This window comes from Apaloderma vittatum, unplaced genomic scaffold, assembly GCF_000703405.1.
Source record: "Apaloderma vittatum isolate BGI_N311 unplaced genomic scaffold, ASM70340v1 scaffold14084, whole genome shotgun sequence".
NCBI lineage: Eukaryota > Metazoa > Chordata > Aves > Trogoniformes > Trogonidae > Apaloderma > Apaloderma vittatum.
In genome coordinates, this window is record NW_009713318.1 from 58915 (window position 1) to 77916 (window position 19002).

Below are 19002 nucleotides of genomic sequence, written 5' to 3' on the forward strand. Positions count from 1 at the left end.
CTGAAATATTCCCAGACAAGAGATCTACGTCTTACCAAGTCCTGGAACTAGAGCACCACGTCCAAGTGAACTTCCTGCAGCATCAATGAGATCTGCTCGGCTTGTGAACTGCCCATCCGAAATATTGAACACCAAGCTTGAAGCAAGAACTGGGTAGGAACAAAAAGGCTCCAATAAATTTCTGAGAAAGCTTATTGTATTTCAGAAAACGGAGGACTTAAAAGTTGCCGCACACACGTCTGACTTACTTTTTAAGGATGACAAAGCACTTGTTCCTCCGAAGAGCGAGCGTGTTGCTGAACTGCCTGAGCCACCGGGGGGTGGGACCAACATCACCAGGTACGTTCCACAGGTGTATATCGGAGTCTTCCTCAACATTTTCAGTGGCAGCCCACAGCTAGTGTTTGCAGCTGAAATATTGAGCAGAAAAAGAGAACGCAGACACGTATTTTTTCATCATGTTAAAAACTCGTACCAACAGGCAAGCAAGGTAGATTGTTACTCAGGGCTTTAAATAAGAACAGAAATTCATTTAAGCTGTGTTTTGCAGCATTTAGAAGTTGCTTTACGGAGTTGTATGTAGGGGTGGCCTCAATGGCACACATTCAGCATCAATCCCCTAGAAGGATACGGACAGTTTCACAGGTTGTTACACTAAAGAGAACTTAAAAATTAGTAGAAGAAAAAAAAGAATAAAAAGACTGCAATCTCTAGTTTCCAGACCAGGAGAGTTTCAAGAACTGCATGGTGACAAACACACTAAAAGCAGTATCTTAGAGCCAAATAATCTTCTAACATGAAGACATCCTTTGAGATTCACTACGCATTTACTATTTTAAGTTCTCCTGCTCCACACGAAACGTATACAGTCATGACGATCTAGGTCCTGCCACAGCTGATCAACACTTTTCTGAGCAGTGACTAAAGAATTATCCAATAATAACCACTTCTTCTGTAGCAATCTACTTGTTAACTGGCAAAACATGGCCTTTAAAATAGCTCTTCAAGCTAATTCTTTGCCAATTTCCCTGCAAGCACATCTATTTCCTATATAATTTATTTCTATGGAAATACCTTTAGCTGCTTAAAATTGAAGAAAGGAAACTCATGTACATATGAAGGAAGAAGTAGTAACTCAAGATAAACTGAGTAAAATCTTATCTTAAAGACAAACCTCATGAAGCTTCCGATCATCCTGAAAGCATCAATGGTGTTAATTCAAGACTCCCTAATTAGGTTGGGTAGCTTCAGCAAGCCCATAAAAAGAATATACAAACATTGTGCAAATTACCTCCAAAAAGCAAAACTATCTCCGATTTATAATATTCAACTTCCTTGTGTGACAATAGTTTTGTTTTCTAAAGTGCAGTCCAGTTTTACATAACAATTAGAAGCCCAGATGAACTGCCAGCAGAGAAATGCAATTATCAGTTTGATCAAATGTAGCATAACCAGTTCTTTAATTGAATACGCAGGGGGGGAACAAAGAGAGTAGAAGTATTCTTCCCTTTGTTCATTCCTAATCTTTTCTTAAAATCAATGCCTAATTTAGCAAAGGAACTTGTAACTCAAGCATTAAGCAAGCACTGCATATGTATTTCAAATATTTATTTTGGAAAGAAACATGCACGCTTCCGTATTTGTTTTTCAGTATGTCCCAAGAGGTTAGTAATTACCAGAACCGATACTATATGTGTTAAGAAACAAACTATGAAAATTTACTGAGAGTCAGCAAAACCTCTCTGACCTGCTTGATCCTCTTTCAACGTATTGGAGATCGTCGAGCCAGTGAGAGCAGCCAGCGTTGCTGACGGGGAGGCTCTGTACCTCGACAGCCTACTCAGAAGCATCTCATTTATACTCTTTGCAGATTCACCCTCCTTTCTCATTAATATAATTCGTTCCTGTAGAGGATTTGCTACACATACGCCATTTTCAACCTATTAAAGCAGACAACAAAAAATACTTTGAGATATTGAAATCTAGAGGAGGCAGATTACCTTATCTGAGCAGTAAAATTGAACAATACAATAGATCAAGTAGGGATACAAATTTAAGCTTATACCCTGCTGGCAGAATTTCTTACCAGAAAGTGTTGAAAAAGCTACAGAGATGAGTATTTGTTTTGTCTGAGACTTTGTGGTTCAATATAGTATCTTGTATTTTGTCTCTTCTCAAAGGCAGAGCCACTTGTCATCATCTTAAATTTATTTACGGAACTCTACTTAGAAATATTTAACCTCCTTGTATTCTTAATGACGCTTCACTGCCAAGTTATGCAAAAAGAGCCCTTTAAATCACTTGCCAGCCAAAAAGCGTAAGCAATGATCTTCTTAGAGCATAATCTTCCGGGGCTGTGTTATTAAAAAAACGCATCTCTTAATGACAGTAAGATCTGATTTACAGCACCAGGCACTTTCCCTAAGTTTTGCCATTTCCCACTACTATAGCCCACTACTTCTGGCTCCATCATCCCACCAGGCACAGCTACTGCACAGCAACTGCTCAGCAGACAGACGCGGCACCCGAAGAGCTTCAGCAAAGCTAAACCCTCATAAAATTGCCATTTTCAGTACCAGAGGTGTGTGAATTGATGTAAGCTCTGCTGTATAAATGAATTAAATTTTAGACTGAGGTGCTCCATTGTCAAACTCAAATACATACACACGCACACAAACACAAATGCAAGCATATCTACGTGTATACACACACACACATATATATATAAGCCATTGAGAGAAATGGGAGTTGAAGCTACTGCTACATTTCTCTAGATTTCATATTTTTAAATGCATTTGTTTCTATACCCAAACCAATGGCTGTCAAGCAACACAAGAAACCTTTTAGGCCATAAAATGCAGGCCAGACAGAACAAATATATTTTTAACTTGTGGGATGTGATTGGCTTTTAACACAGCAAAGCAGATCCACAGCAAAACGTGCTTTTAATGTTAATACTCTGAAGTACAACCTCAGCATGAAATGTAATTGCTGATTATGATTAAATATGTTGTACTGTGCAAGACAATTCACACTGCTGGAGCATGATACTCATATGTCCTCTGAAGATAGAATTGAACAACACACCTTCTGTTCTATTAAAGGTTATTTCATTAACACTTTACAAACAGCTCTTCAGACTAAACATATCAATAGTAAAACTTAACACGCAGATTTTCAAATCCTGATACTTAATTAAACAGTAAGTCATGCTACCAAACCCAGAATCATAGAAAACACATCATTTGCTTACTATAAGTTCAAAAACATCCATAAAGACAGAGTGGCCTTTTGGTGTTTTTTCATTGAGGCTTGCAGGAGACCAAATCCAGTAGAAATATGTACCATCTGAAGAAAGATGCACGGTTGTCATAGTACTGCCAACTGGGAAGTGATTTACTGGCATTGGGATTATTTGACATACCTATGAGACAGAAAGCATCTTAATAGTTCTTATTTTGAAGTTTGGTCTTTTGAGCATTAAAAAACGTACTTAAAGAAAAAAAAAAGAAGAGAGATCAAGCATAGTTAGTCCAGAAGTGGCTTATTATTAGACATAATAGTACTACTACATTTATTTGTTACGAAGAGCTATTCGATAACGTTTGCCAAATGGATCTACTGCATACAAAACAGCTTATACACATCTAAACATTTAACATACCTAAAAATAAAAGTATCATCTCCTCTCCAATGATTGAAAGTATAACCACAGTACCATAAGGAAAACATAGATGCTTAAAAGCTACCTACTTTCTGCAACTTCCCTGAAATATGACTTGAAACTCTGGAAGAAAAGGGGAATCCAAACATTCTCAGTTCCAGGAAACACGCTGGGCATACTCTCCTTAAAACCATGGCAGGAAAAAATTCAAAGCAAACAAACTCTCCATTTTTTACAAGGGACTAAAGCCATTTATCTACAGAACACAATCGAGTCAGAAACAATACCTGAGTTTTGTTACAGCAGAAGAATAATGAGCTGTTCAGGAAGACTGTGTTTTCAGTTTTAGTCAAAGTCCATTTTTCTCTTGTTTGATTGTTGTTTTTTTTTAATGTGACCACACTATATTCCAGCTTTTACAATACTATCATAATATCATACAGCAGAGGCCTGTATGTACATCGATGCCTACATACCCACAGACAACACCTCCCTCACCCTGACACGGAAACAGAGTAATACCTACAAGAGAACTTGCAAGTTCTACCATGCAATGCTTTCAGCAGGGGGTTACGGAAGGGCAGTTTTGCAAAGTAAAAAGAAGACTCTTCGAGGATAAAAGGAATTAAAGCTAGAAATTATTATGATTACTTTAAAAACTTTTTTTTGCTCTACTATAACTCTGCAATGGTTCCTTTTACCTGAAGGGTATGCTGATCCACAACCTGGAAAAGGGAGTGAGGCTTATTATCAAAAGAGACAGGCCGATGAAGGAGTTTGCCGTTGCCAAAAGCAACCCAGCCGGGCTCCAGCTCCTCATTACGACAGTACACAAAACCTCTGGCAAAAAAAAGAAAAGAAAAGAAAAGAAAAGAAAAGAAAAAAGCAGTATGTTAAAACTGTTTAAAATCCCATGGCTTGTTTTTATTTTCTTCCCTAAGAACAAGATATGACCACATTCCTGAACTTTGACTGAACTTAAATTCAAGCAGGTGTAAGGCAGCAATTTCTACTGTAAAAGACTTAAAGCCTAAGAAGTTTCATGACTTCCAGGCAACAAAGAAGCAAGAAGGTAGAGTGAGTCACACCTGCACTAGTCATTTATATAATGAATCACATAATTAGAAAACAAATACCTACAAATTCAGCAATTGCACAACTATAAATAGCAAGGTCACAAAACTAGTCTATAGCATGTCCTGCTCAGCAAAGGATAAACCAACTTAACTGTATGTTAAAAAAATAAAAAAATAAAATACTAGTTATCCTGCTCACATACCTTTTTGTAGGAGGATGGACTAACTGGCTTCCAGAAGTCCCTTTTAAACTAAATTCCTCTGTAACTCTAGAGAAAAGCTACTCAAGAAGAATCTCAGTATAAAACCAAAACATTAAAACGGCATTTAATGAAAATGCATAACACGCTCTAGTCTTGCTACACCTAACATCTGGGAGAGCTTTACCAAAACAATCACTTTTTCTAAAAACAAATCTGCAGAACAGCAAACACCCAACTGCTGCTTACCGCAAAGTACCGTGTAATCCAGATCCTAATTTGCTTATTCCTCTGCCCACCGAATTAGTTGTGTAAAGATAGAGCCCATCTGCTGCCAGGCAGCGCCCCAAGTCTGCATCTGCATCGGGAAGAAAGAAGAGAGCAGAGATAGCAACAATTATTAGGTACCAGTCACTCAGCTTCTCTTTTGACAAAGTAAGTGACATTAGTGCTGATTTTTATGATTCAAATAGACATCAGCCGTTTCCGAATAATTTCTGTTTCCTGTGTTGTGTTCTCATCTCGGTGTTAACGTCTTGGGGTATTATGGGCCAAGCTGCTGTAAAAAAACCCCAGTAAGTTGGAACTTGCTTTTTCTGAACGCTATTCAAAACTATCAACATGGCAGAACTAGACTAGCATACCCAACCATGCTTAGGAACACGGGGCTATTCAACTAAACTCATTTCAAGTGGAAAATTCCTTTTCTCAAACACAAAACAACTGGAGTATTTGCTATTAAATGCCCTCAGGATGACGTGATGGAGCAGCAGACCATTCTCTTCTACTTTTGCAACAGGTATCACTGCTCAGAACTCAGAACTGGTGGGAAGAGAAAATCCAAGCAAAGTTTATGACTCCGCGAGCCTTTCTGCTCAGAACCTCTGGTAAAACATACCGCTTGTGAGGAAGGAATAATCTCCTAGAGAGCCTTGATCTAATTTCTGGTACAACTAGGAAGCAGATCCTTCCACTTCTGAACACTGTGAAACGAAGACCAAATGTTTTTCAAACACAGTAGGAATTGTATTAACAATGGGACACACAAGGTAAAGCCCTGTAACATAAACCAGCCCAGCCAGCCTATTTTAGTTCACAGAACCTGAACAGTCAGCTAAGGAAAGGAAAAGCTATCTAGCCGCTCGGACGGCACAAAAACCTCTTCAAAACATAGATGTCATTTTTGGCTTTCTGCAAATTTCTCAAAGACAACTCAGATTTCCAAATTCCTATGGCTTGCATTAAACTTAATGAGATACCATCAAAGCTTGAACTGTTATTTCTAAGGAAATGTGATCTCTCCTATTTAGTGCAAAAATAGTAAGCAAACAAAGTGGTAAAAAAACTGGGATTAATTTAGGGGAAGAGATACAAAAAAGAGCACAAAAACCCCCACACCGAACAGACTGGGCAGAAACAGAAGTAGAATAGGAAAAGGAGAACAAAACAAAAAATCCAAGCAACAAACCTGTACTTCTAAAAATAAACATGCTCTGCCAATGATAGGCAGCTACGGAACACAGTGATACTGCACAGGGCAAAAAAAATTACGCTTACTGAGAGACTAACGAGTGGATTATATCCAACCTCAGCCTGACCTCTCTGCAAAATTCCTACTGAAGTCAGGGCGGGTCATGGCATCTACTGCTTTTGATTGTTCCCTACAACCTGATTACTAGACAATTTAAAATAACAGCTGATCCTCAGCAACTAAAAGGCAATGTTTCCTAAACCTTGTCATCCTGTAATTAAAAAAATGGATATGTCATATTAGCAGCAAGACACCAGACTTAAGATTTAGACTCTTAATATAAAACAGGATACTTCCACCTCGTCCCCAAAACAACTTTTACAAAAGCCAAGAAATCCTTTACATACCCAGTTAGATCAACTCAGTGAGAACAGGTATGACAAACCAATGTAAACAAGGTAGTGCTCCTGTATATAAGGTCTTCACGTATATACTTCCTTTATATAAGGACTTCAGCACTGCAGGTCAAACTAAGACAACAAAGTGCCCAGGCAGCCACTGCCATCACCTGCTCACTGTTTATCAGGCTTCCAGACATTCCTGTGATGCCCAGTTCTCTCTCTCGATGGTCCTTCTAAACCCTCCTGCTTTCAGTTATTTGACAGTACTGTACTTGCTCTTACTTTACTCCCAATAGACGAGGAGAAACCCTTTCCACTGCTAAAGCTTTACATTAATTTTTAAACAATTATCACCACTAAAAGCATCTTGTCCTCCCCCACTAATGCTGACAGGCATGAAATAATTCACCTTTATTCTCGCTGCTGGAACTACTGTTGGCATCAGGTGCAGGTAACATGTCTTCAAAGCCCCAAGACACTATATGCTTTCCTCCGAGCAAGCAAGAGGGTGATCCAGGTCCTCCCTCCAAAAGCAACAACCTTTAAGCAGAAAATAAAATAAGATGCATAGAGAACAGCGATAGCAAACACTCACTAAATCTGAACTTACGATGCAGATAAAGTTTCAGTAATTATTCTCTGTCAGAGTTCATGAGCCACTTAAAGGAACCATCAATATTTAATTGAAAAAAATAAAAAACACCCAAAAAACCAATTAGTAGATCCTTTTGGACTATAGTTGACTATATTTCAATCTTTCCTAGAGCTTTCAATAACTCTACAGCCTTTTAATCACGTTCAAAGACATTTATCTGTAAATGCACTTACAGATTTTCAGAGCTGATATAGAAGGGCTATAATTAGAAAAGTCACTACAAACCTGTATAATACATCGGCTACAGGCAAGGATCCTAGATCAGTCTGTTTCTGTAACAGATGCACTGTATGAACAAAGGTTTTCAGCGACCCTCTAAAAATGATAAGAAAAACATGAATTAAAGATGTCTATTGAAGCAAGACTGAACGCACAGAGACAACAGCATCTACGTAGGACGTAATATCCAGTACCATAAAGAGAGAATATCCAAGATATGTCATCAAGCTTATTTTCTAATTTGCATTTCTTTTCTGGATGATTTTCATTCTTTTGTGGAGGAAGTGAAAAGAGGAAGAGAGGGTAACATAAAGGCTGGCAAGCTGCCGCTCTAAATCACGCTCTGTTTTTGGAAGAGGATGAAGCACCATGCAGGCAGGGAGACCAGGCTGTGTCATAAACAACACGGACAGTAACGGCGTTCTGGGCACATGATTAAATACCTCAATCTTGTATCTATTAGATAGCTACTTTCAATATTTCTTAGAGCTGATTAATCATATTTAGCTCTTCAAATACAATCTGCGGGTCTTCCTGGGGCTGAGCCAAAGTATTAGTAAGAGCTGCTGCAGGCAGAGCTAAAGATGGCTTTCTTGACTAAAATAGAAAAGACCAAACTAATTAATTTATTATCAAGAGTCTGATTACTTTCACTTCCAAAAAGAAAAAAAAGTTTGGAAGATTTTCCCCTTCTGAAGCGATACATTTAAATGTATACAAGGACTAGATGCTTCTGAAAAAAACTAAACCGGAGTAGAAGTTGTTTCTAATCTTGCCTAAAAGTACGTAGCTTTTAAATTTTATTGTGGTATTTACAACCATATGGAGTTTGTAACTCTAATTACAATTCTTGTTCATTCATAAGTTGAGTACTTTTTTGGGGGGTTAACCTATGAAATCTGTACGTTAATATAGTGGAAAGTGCCTGGTTTTTTTCAGAGATAAAGAGATACAGAGGTCTTTAAAAAAAAGATATTTTACAGCTTCTGTTTTAAAGGTCAGGGTATTAGGGAGAAGTAATTTTCTGAAAGACTTGGTGGCTTTATTTCCAGGCATAATAGCCTGGCTCAGAACAAGAATCCCGATTGCTTCTTAGACATGATACTAGTCAGTTATGAATTGATTTCTTCAGAAGCACAACTGATCAATCGAAAAGATCCTTTCCATGCACTTTGCTGAATGCCACCTTTTGCTTTCTGTCACCCATGGTAAGTCTTAGCTCCTTAATTCTCCCCCTTCCACACTCCAAACCTCATTTTCCTCACTTTCCTTTTCAGCTGTATGCTTTCACCGATAAATCTCAGCTCACAAGAAATCGACACCAAATGCTTCAAAGCACCTCAATTAATTATTTAAAGCAATATTTATCCTGTTGTCTTATTCTTAGTAATATAAAGCACCCAAGATTGCAACTAGGAATCTCAATAATAGTACCATTTTGAAGGCTTTTTCTTCATCATAATGGTACCTAACACATGACTTAGACATTTAAAGGAAAAAAGCAAGACTTTCATAGGTGAACAAAGAACATCAGGACACTGCAACTCTCTAAGCAATACAAGACAGATTTGCAAAGAAAATACAAGATCAGCCTTCATTTCAAAAGCTGTAGTTGAAATTTAGCTCTTTCACAATTTCAGCTGCAAAAGAACAGCCCATACGTGCTGCAAACTGACATCTGGAAAGCAAATAAATGAGATCGTATTTATCAAAACCGATTTATCAGTGCTATGTTCAAGTACGTTGCCTTTTAGACAAGGCAGTCGTCAGTGCAGAAGAGTTCGCCACATACAGTAGACTCCTCATTGACTTCATTAGAACAAGTACACTACAAATTTAGTGGGTTTCATTTGAATAAACTTTCTCTCTAAAGCAAATCATAATGTCTCCCAAGAACTTAAACATCAAGTCATTCTACGATCTTGTCGTCAAGTTTAACTCTGATTTAAGGCTCCAAAAATCATTAAAGCCAAGGTTTTCAAAGTCTACTAGTGACTTTAGACCCACGTTCATATGGCTTCGCAGACACCAAGTTTTGTTTACTCCTCACCCTCTCCCCAAGTTTTTATTAAAAGCTATTGTGGCTGCTCCATCCTCCACCACCTGATGCTGCGCTAAACCCCCAGACGGGACAGGACAGTTTAACCCACAGTGGCAATGAAATGAAAGAAAACACCACCAGATGTTTCACAGGCAACACTGAAATCTGCAACAAATTGCCCTGAAACTTGGCAGTAATGCCTTCATCAGCCAAATGAAGATCCATAAACTACGGGATTATAGGGGCAGTACAAAGGGAAGAGTGAGACAATTTCCCTCCATGATAAAAACCTTTGGAACCATTCCTAGAACAGATCACTGCAGCAGAAGCAGCAATATGCACAAGAGACATTTCTAACCTAGATCCTTCAGGCTTTACATACACTAAACACATGCAAGAAAAATAAACGCTTAGCTTACCAGTTTCACCCTTTCCAAACCAATCTTTAAATATCAGAAAGAAAAAGATCAGTGTAAACCACAAAAGTTAGTATCAACAGTGTGGCCCCAGCATTTTTGACTCTTAAATACCACCACTCAGTCCCAATACCAACCACAACGTGTCATTTCAGTGTGGATCCTTACCTTGCACAAGCCAAGGCAACTAGGGCAGCAGCAGCATTTTCTTTTTGCTTGAACGGAATTTGTTGGCCTGACGCAGAAGTGTCTTCCAGCCAGGAGCACAGCAAAGACTCTATCCCGTTAAGACAGTCCGCAGGTTCCTTAGTCAAACTCAAAGGCTGGCAGTCTCGAAGGCAATTCAATAGCACCTCAGCAGTTATGTTACAGAGAGAAGGGTCTGTTCTACTTTGAGACTGGATGAGGGGAAAGACCAAGAGAAGCCCCATGCGTGAAGTAAACGGCGCCTGTTCAGGCTGCTGTAACAAGCCTTGGCGCTTGAGCAAGGCCAGAGCTTCTTCATCCCCCGAGCTCTCCCGGTCGTGCTGCTCCTCCAAGGCGAGCTGGCGCTGGGCGTTCCAGAGGCCGCGCAAAGCGTTCAGCCGGTACTCCAGCAGCCGGGCGTAGGCGTTGCTCTGGTTTCCGCACACAGACCGCAAGCGCTCGGCCAGCTCCGTCGGATTCTTGGTCTCAAACGTTAGGATCTGAAACGACAGGAAAAAAAAAAATAATAAAACCCCAGTATTTATATAGGTTTTCTTTTTCTTAAGGGAGGAAAAAAAAAAAGTAGCGCATGCCTGGACACGTTCCTGTGTGGCTGCCCCAGGTGATCCTGCCCAGGCAGGGAAGTTGGACTAGATGATCTCTAGCGGTCCCTTCCAACCCCAAACACTCTGATTCTATAGGATTCCATGCCTGCAGTACGATTTCTACATCAGCTATCCTCTACAACACACTGCGGGATTTTCATTTTTTAATTTTTTTTTAATTTCTGGGTGTGAATAAAGTTGCACTGGAGGCCAGAAAGCATGAGAGGGGGATGGAGTCTGTTATTGTTGAGTCAGCGTTGCCACTGAAGCCTGGGCTTGGGGGCTGCTGATGGAGATTTTTAAACTTTCAGTTGTGATGCCAACACAACAATACAGATTTTAAAGAAAAATACGTATGAAATAGTATCTTTGAAAATAAGTATTTGCCTCCCCAGGAGCTTTATTTATTTATTTATTTATTTATTTGTAATTGAGGCAATTTTGCTAAGAACTTCAAAAGAACTGAGGGGCTGAAGAATCCCAGGGGCTGAGTTGAGAGCCCTTCTACAGAAACTAATAGGTCAGCTATATTTTGTAAGGAGAACATATATGTTCTAGTTTCAGAGCTTTGCAAATAAACAAATCGGTTCTCTAAAAGGAACCAAGAGGTTTTTTTATACACTCTCCCTCCCCCGTTTTTTTCCCCTTCTCAATTCTATCATATTGCACTTAGCTACACCATTCTCAAAATATTTCCAGTTGCTGCCGCAGTTTATAAACCTAAAAGCCTCATCACCATCGTTTCAGACAGAAGAAAAAGGCCTTTTTGGCACTTCTAAGTAAAACTAGAGGCAAAGCTGGAACAGAAAACAAGTAAACCATGACAGAAAGAAACATATTTATGGGTCAGTACTCAGCCCGGTACTTGAAAGACCTCACAACTGGAAGTAATTTATGGACAACTTTTCTCCCTCCAGCACACAACACCAGCGGAGAGTGGCAAAGTCACTTCAGCTGTGGCGACCTCAAGGACAGTCCCGAGCCAAACATCTCACCCTTTGGATCAAGCGCCCAAAGTGCTTCTGCCTGCTTGTGCCCACGCGGCCTCAGCTCACCCACCCCAGCCACACGGAGAGGAATAGAAGAGCTCAAGAGATGCAATGGGTAACATCAGGCATGGTTGTTTGGGTGGTTTTTTGTTGGATTTTTAAAATTTTTTTTTAATTTTAGGCAGCAGTTATACAAGAATGTGAAATAGATGTTTACGTCTGATTGTAGAATTTCGAACAGCTTGGTAAAACGCTTCAGGACAAATCACATCTGCCTTTTCTACAAACACCCTTACAGAAGTCAACAACACAGCTTTTCACCAGAACACATGTCATTAGAGTCACAAAAAGTTCACTTTTATGTAATTCACGTAGTAATTACATTTGAATACATGTTAGTATTGAGCTTCTTAAAACTAATGAACCTCTTTCAATTAAATTCGTCAGATTAAAAACATTAAGCCCTAAACCATATAATATACTTTTAAAATAACTATCTCATACTAATTTGTGTGTTTTATTGTTTAAAAAATAAGTTTAATTGTTCCTGTTACAGATCAATGACTTTCTAAAGCAGTCTGCTTTTGACTTTCTTGTCAAAATATATGATGGATCCTACTCTAAGCAGTAACAAGCTGCAGAAATAGAGGAAAAAGAGAATGACTGTTTTCCTCTTGACAGTTAAACACTGACAAAAATAGGTCTACGGTCTTTGGCTGTACTAGTAACAGAGTAGTCACTGGCACTCACTGTTATTAGGGTACAGCGTTTCTCTACTGATAGTAAACTGGACATACAATTAAGACACGCTAACCTACACGGAGAGTTTTACCCTGAGCTTTTATGACCACATTGAGAAAATTTAGAAGTGAGCAGCTTTCTCCTCATGCTAAAATTCCCCTTCCCTTGTCTTCTCCCTGGTGCTGGCAGTAGTGGGGTGGGGTGTCTATTTGGTTTTGGGTTGGTTGGGTTTCTTTAAGCTAGATTTCTGGTCCAGACCAGCTCATTGGTGTGAAACAGCAGGTAGAATGGAGAAGAAAGAAGAAAACACATGGCCAACGACAGATGCAAACAGAGGACTATTTGCACTGGCTCTCCCAGTGTACGAGCTGAAACGACAGCCTGGGGCTGAAGATGTTGGTTTCACGGAAAAGTTTTCATTCTACTCCAGCGGGAACTGATGAGCAATGAAGCCGTTCATGAAGGTGTACTTTTCCCTGCAGTTACACATTGCAAGTGAAAGCCTTTAAATCTCCAGAACAGCATTTAATTCTTTCTCTACATAATTAAATTAGCTGAACTTCACACAGAGATAACAATTTCTTGAAGATGGTGGTACATTTACCAATATCAATTAGATCCATACTACCCCCCTGAGTATTAAACAAGTATTATTCCCATCTCGCTGGACGAACAAACCATATCGAAAACCAGAAACAACCTAAAAATCATAAGGTATCTGTAAATGGGGCATGAAAAAAATGTAACTACATTACTTTCAACACTGCGTTACAGCTATAAGGTAGAGTTAATGCCACTTGTTTACTTAATTCTTTTGTCTCTAAAAATACAACTAAAATCATGTGAAAAAAAGATCGAATCATAACATTTATGGCTATCCCATAGCTTATTCTACATTGACAGTTTTAAAGGTCCTCTGGAAACACATCAAAAGTTAAAGTGCTCCTGCAAACAGCCCTGTACTCACACTCCCAGCGTTCCCTGTTCTGCTGCTCTGCTGGGGAACAACATTTCTGCTTACAGCAGCTCCTGGAGAAACACAGTGGGATGCTCTCTCAGTGCAAACACTGCCTTGATTCCTTTTAAAACATTTTTCTAAGCCTTCTATAAGGCTTTTTTGTTCAGCACGCTTGTGTGTTTGAAAAATAAATACGTGCAAACGTTTTCATCCTGATGCTTTAGGTCTCAAAATTTCGTAGGTTCTCAGCTGCCTACTTTGCATTATGCTTTTAGTGTTGCAGCCGAAAACTACAAGTTTCAAGATTGGTCTGATTTTTTCTGCTCCAAGAAATTTTAACCGTATCACCTTGTTCAAAGCCTCTACTGATTCATAATCCTGTATATAGCTGCACAGCTTTTTAACAGCTCAGCTAAAAGCATGAACTATTTTCCCATGTGTTTTGTATTAGAAACCTAATTACTTGCTCGGAAACAAGTAGTAAGAAACCTGTATCTTTTACTGCATACATGATATTTTTCTGGTAACTCTACCAACTTACCAAATAACCTCGCTATCTGAGATGAATTACATTGTACAGGCAAGCTGTAAACACATGCACCCAAACTGCTATAAAAGAAAGTGCTGTTTATTTGTTTGTTTGTCTATTAAAATACTTTGTCTTTTATTTAAGCAGCAGATGAGAATGTCTGCGAAAGGCAAAGAAAAATCTCCATCCTTTAAGTATCCGAGAGTGCAGACCACTGAACTGATCAGCTGCAACTGGTAAGAAGAACTGTATTTGGGAAACATATTCACAAAATCATCCTTCCAAGGAAGTTTTCTAACCTTTCTTGACTAGGAATACTAAAACACAACTGTAAAAATAAGAAGCCAAGAGGCGTGGTAGTCCATATTATAGAAATTTAATAAATTCAAACGGGTAATTTTATGACAATTGATGATAATAACAGTAACTCCGCTGGAGATTAAATCACACAATATTGGTGGTTTACGCAGCTATCTAAGCTTAAAACAACAGCGATCGAGAATTCATAGTTTTCTCCAGGGGCAAGCTAGAGACTTATGGGGATGCCTGAGAGAATGCCATGAACTCTGGCACAAAAGCAACAGTCGAGGTTTGGAGCAATATGGGCTGGTGGGATAGAGGTGTCCCTGCCCACAGCAGGGGGCTTGGAACGAGATGATCTTCAAGGTTCCTTCCAACCTGAACCACTCTAGGACTCATTTCATGATTCCAAAGGTTATCTTCTCCTGCAGACTTCCCTTCAAGAACCAGCTTCCTTTGAAAGCTGTGCACTCTCCAAGGGGCGCACTGGGTTATTTAAAGAGGAAGGGGATGCAAAAGGCAGGACTAGAAGTTACAAGCCTGACACGTGTGCCTGGATCAGCGGGTCCGAAGCTCAAGGTCGTAGGCCCCAAGTGGGGTCATCCACTTAGTAAAAAGTCAATTACTTGTTTATGCTGGCATTGGGGATTTTTCTCTTGACAGAGGTGAAGCTTGTGGATGGAAGTAAGGTCACAATCAGAAAGACTGAGAAGCACTGACCTAGGTACAGAGAACTATTCTCTCCTTCGGTAACCGCGGAAAAGTGAAAAAATGTTTCTTCTAGTCAGTGAGCAGAATGGGTGAAAGCTTCAAGTTTAGCAGATACCTTCAAGTCTAAATCATTTTGACAGAAAACACACCAGTTAGTCACAGGACTGGCACATGCTGCTGAAATAGCACTGGACTTCAGTCATTCAACTTTCCCCTAGAGGGCTAGCCCAGACCATACTGGGGGAAGAGGCAAGGACACTTCTTTCCTTCTTTTACACTTACATTGGATTAAAAACACCTATCTGCAGTGCAGAGGAACAGCTGCCCAGTGGCATCTCCTGCTCTGTCCCACAGTAAGAGAGCTTGGCAAGAGCCAAAACATCAGATGAGAACAGGTATATACATGACCAAGACAGCTACTGAGGTAGGAGCTACACTTCTAGCTTCAATATATTTAATATATATCTGTAATATATTGAAAATCGTGTATTTAGAACTTTTCTAGGCTATGCAGGAGAGCAGCAAGAACAGATATCCAAACACCTATTATCTCTGTTAGGCTGTTATACAGAGTACTTCCAAGTTACATGGAGTGACACAGAAGGTTGTTCTACTTTACAGAGTGACTGTAGGTTTGTCTTTCTTCCCACTTACTTCCTTGTGGAATGAAATAACCGAGCCTATCCCTAGTTAGCTGAAAAACTGTCAACACTGCAAACGTAAAACTAATGACAACACCAGCCACCGATGTGAAGATCAGAAAGGAGGGGTCCCCCAATGGAAGGATTACAACAGTGACTCATGCCAACCTTGGTACAAGTGAACGCTTTTCTGCCGTCAGACGGCTTCGGCGCAATCTGGGTGAACACTCCCCGCCCAGCAGCAACCTTCTGATTGAGCCACCGAGGGTTAAAATATCAATTTCTATTGCTGGCACCCTCGTAAGTCCCAGCATGTTGACTCTGGCCTACTGACAGATTAAAACTACAGCGGTGTAGGGGACTTCTGCCTCCAGGCACGCCTCCTGCCCCGCTCCAGCGCTAATTGCCTCTGTGAAAGATGTTTGTCTGGGGGGATTCTGAAAGTGCCGCCGGTTCCATCGTGGCACATTAAAGAACTGCTCATCTTCCACTAAGCCGTCCCTCCTGAGCAGGCATTGACATCCAGGGCACAGACCGGACAAAATGTCATGGCAACAGCTTCGGTTGTTAGTCACATAAGGTTGTCTCCCAGAAGCAGAAGACTTTGCACTTTGAAAGTCATTTCCCTGTATGAAAAAGCTTTAAAACAAGGGTGCGAAGGCTGGCGTAATCACTAACTAACCTAGGTCTCTTCTGACTAGAAGAGGTTATTGCAAAACCCAAACCAGGAGCAGCTTTTATACACACATCTTTTTTTGTAATGCATATTCTTTGTAAATATGCCAACAGTCTAAGAAGTTGGCATGCACCATTTCCATCACATAAAAAAACAAAAACAAAACCACCCCCCCACTCTCTTTAAACCTAGAGATACTCCTAGAAGGAGTTACCTTCACTTGTAAGAGAAGGTTAACACTTCCATAACCTACTATTAAGGTAAAAAACAACAACAAAAATATATACACACATATAAAAAAAAAGGTAAAAGTTGCATGGGAGTCAAAATAACAAAATGATACATTTTCATAAGTCTTTCTCCACATAATACCAGTACTATAACATTTTTTTCCTCTGCTTTTCTTTTTATAAATAGACAAAACCTTTGACCAGAAGGTCAAAGGAAGCACATCAAAATATCTTGACATTATTCACCAATAAGCTCTTTATAGGAATATTTAAGCAAAACAGACCAGAATGATACAACGCCTGAAAAAAGGTCCATTTAAGTATACTACACTTCTTAACTAAGCACGTCATATCAGAAATTCCATCAGGGTTCTGACCACCACTGATGAAGTGCAAGAAGAGTTTTAAAGAAGTTTACTGATCAAAGCAGCAGCTGCAGCATCTCACCCTTATCCCATAACATATCCCAAGAGATTCTATGTGGACCATTCTCAAATATATTTATTACATTGCACGTAGGAGTAGAAACAGCGCAAAGGAGCTATTCAGTGTATCAGCCGATTGCACGGCCACACTTCGATAAGACGCATGCACCTATTTCCACAAAATGGCTCCTCAAAGCCATCCCAGTTTACCAACGTAGTCTTTTATATATTAAAAAAAAAAAAAAACAGACAAAAGTTATGAGGCAAATAATTTATATTTATGCCACTTGAAATGTCACTTTTTTTTTAATGCTCCTTTCTCAATATCAAAAAATATAAACCACTCACCCAACAAGAAGTGAAAAAACAAGTCACTTGTGGTCATCAATTCTTTCAGCGGAAGGAAATGCTTTAATATTCTGTGACTTAAGACTATAGATCAAATATTTATTTTGAAGTTTCCCTCTGCAAACATGCACAACAGAATTTTAACTGTTCCAGAGATTATTTTTATGTGAATCAATGGCAATGGATTGTTGAAACACTCATTATAATAAGTGTCATAAAGGACAAGACACTGTAATATTAATTCCACTCCTATCTCTCCAAACAATTATAGTTTCACAGACATTCCTAGCACTAACAAAAAAATTCACCAGACCTCAACTGTTTGTCAAGTGAAGCTGCGCATCAAGTTTCATGCTGGAACACACTTCCGGTCTGGTTTGTGAGATCTTAAAAATAAGGTTTTGGCTTGGGTTTCGGTTTGGTTTTTAAAGGAGATGCTCCTTTATTATGATATAACACAAATAATGCTGTGGGAACATGTATTTTTCTAACGTGGTTATTAGACCTGATGCTTTTTCTAGAACTATGCAACGGAATCGAAATATTTTCTTGAATATCAGCTGCATTCAATGCCGGAGCGGGCTGTGATCGCAAGGGACAATCATTCCACCTTTAGACACTCCGAGACAAGTCATCCACCTTAAAAGTCTCTCTTTCCCCATTCATGTGATATTTGCCAACATCCATTTCATGGGAGCAGTGAGTGTTCCCATCCCATTCCCCAGCATCACACCACACAGAAAAGAAAACGCATGCTCAGCACAAAAAAAAAAACAAACTACCAAAAGCCACCCATCCTTCCTTAGGTAAGGCTGAGGGAAGTTTTCATAAACACCATGAAGACTTCACTTCACAATGCGAACTGTGAATTGCCCACCCGGCTCGTGGGTTCTTCTTAGCAACACCCCAGGCAGCAGCCAAAGCCTCGCTAAAGGGTTTTGCGGCCTAAATGCTTGTGACCTAACATAGCACGGAGATAAAGCTTCTGCTGACCCATCCCCTCGCACCGCTTGGCTCCTCTGACAAAGACCCTGTGTCATTGCAAGCTACACTGCTGGAGAAGAGGGCGGGGTGAAAGGAGAGAAGGGAAGCACACAGGATTAGGGGGGGAATAAAAAAATGCAGGCTACAAAATAGATGCAACCTACAATCCGTGACATCCAGTCCTTCACCGTCTCCTCAAGAGGTAAAACAGCTGTGCCATCCGCCCGCGGCCAAAACCACCGGCGGTTTTGAGAAGGTAAAAAGCTGGAATGAAAATCTCAGCTGCCCTCCTGGCTCTTTAATAACGATCGCTGTCAACAGCCTCGAGAAAACAGCCCGGCACCTCAGCACCCCGAGCATGCTGCTGTAAGGCTGATTCATTACGAACCACCTAAGAGCAACAGCAAAAAGATACGGAGGCATAAATAAAAATAAAGGAGCCCAAGGCCACGCTGAAATACACGAGCACAGTTCAGGTTTCCCAACCCTGTCGGTTCAAAACAAGGAAGCAGCACTGATACTTCACCCTCCATCTT

The 19002-nt window shown here is 39.9% G+C and overlaps 1 protein-coding gene across 1 annotated transcript in view; it reads right to left on the reverse strand.

The window, feature by feature from the left end:
• HECTD4 (HECT domain containing E3 ubiquitin protein ligase 4) overlaps window positions 1-10574 on the reverse strand; it is a 57243-nt gene extending 46669 nt beyond the window's left edge. The window contains 9 exon segments of the mRNA XM_009868321.1: window positions 36-149; window positions 249-410; window positions 1748-1940; window positions 3254-3424; window positions 4366-4504; window positions 5190-5298; window positions 7222-7352; window positions 7693-7782; window positions 10312-10574. Of these exon segments, the coding sequence (XP_009866623.1) occupies window positions 36-149; window positions 249-410; window positions 1748-1940; window positions 3254-3424; window positions 4366-4504; window positions 5190-5298; window positions 7222-7352; window positions 7693-7782; window positions 10312-10574 (1372 nt within the window).
• Window positions 10575-19002: the final 8428 nt, after the last annotated feature.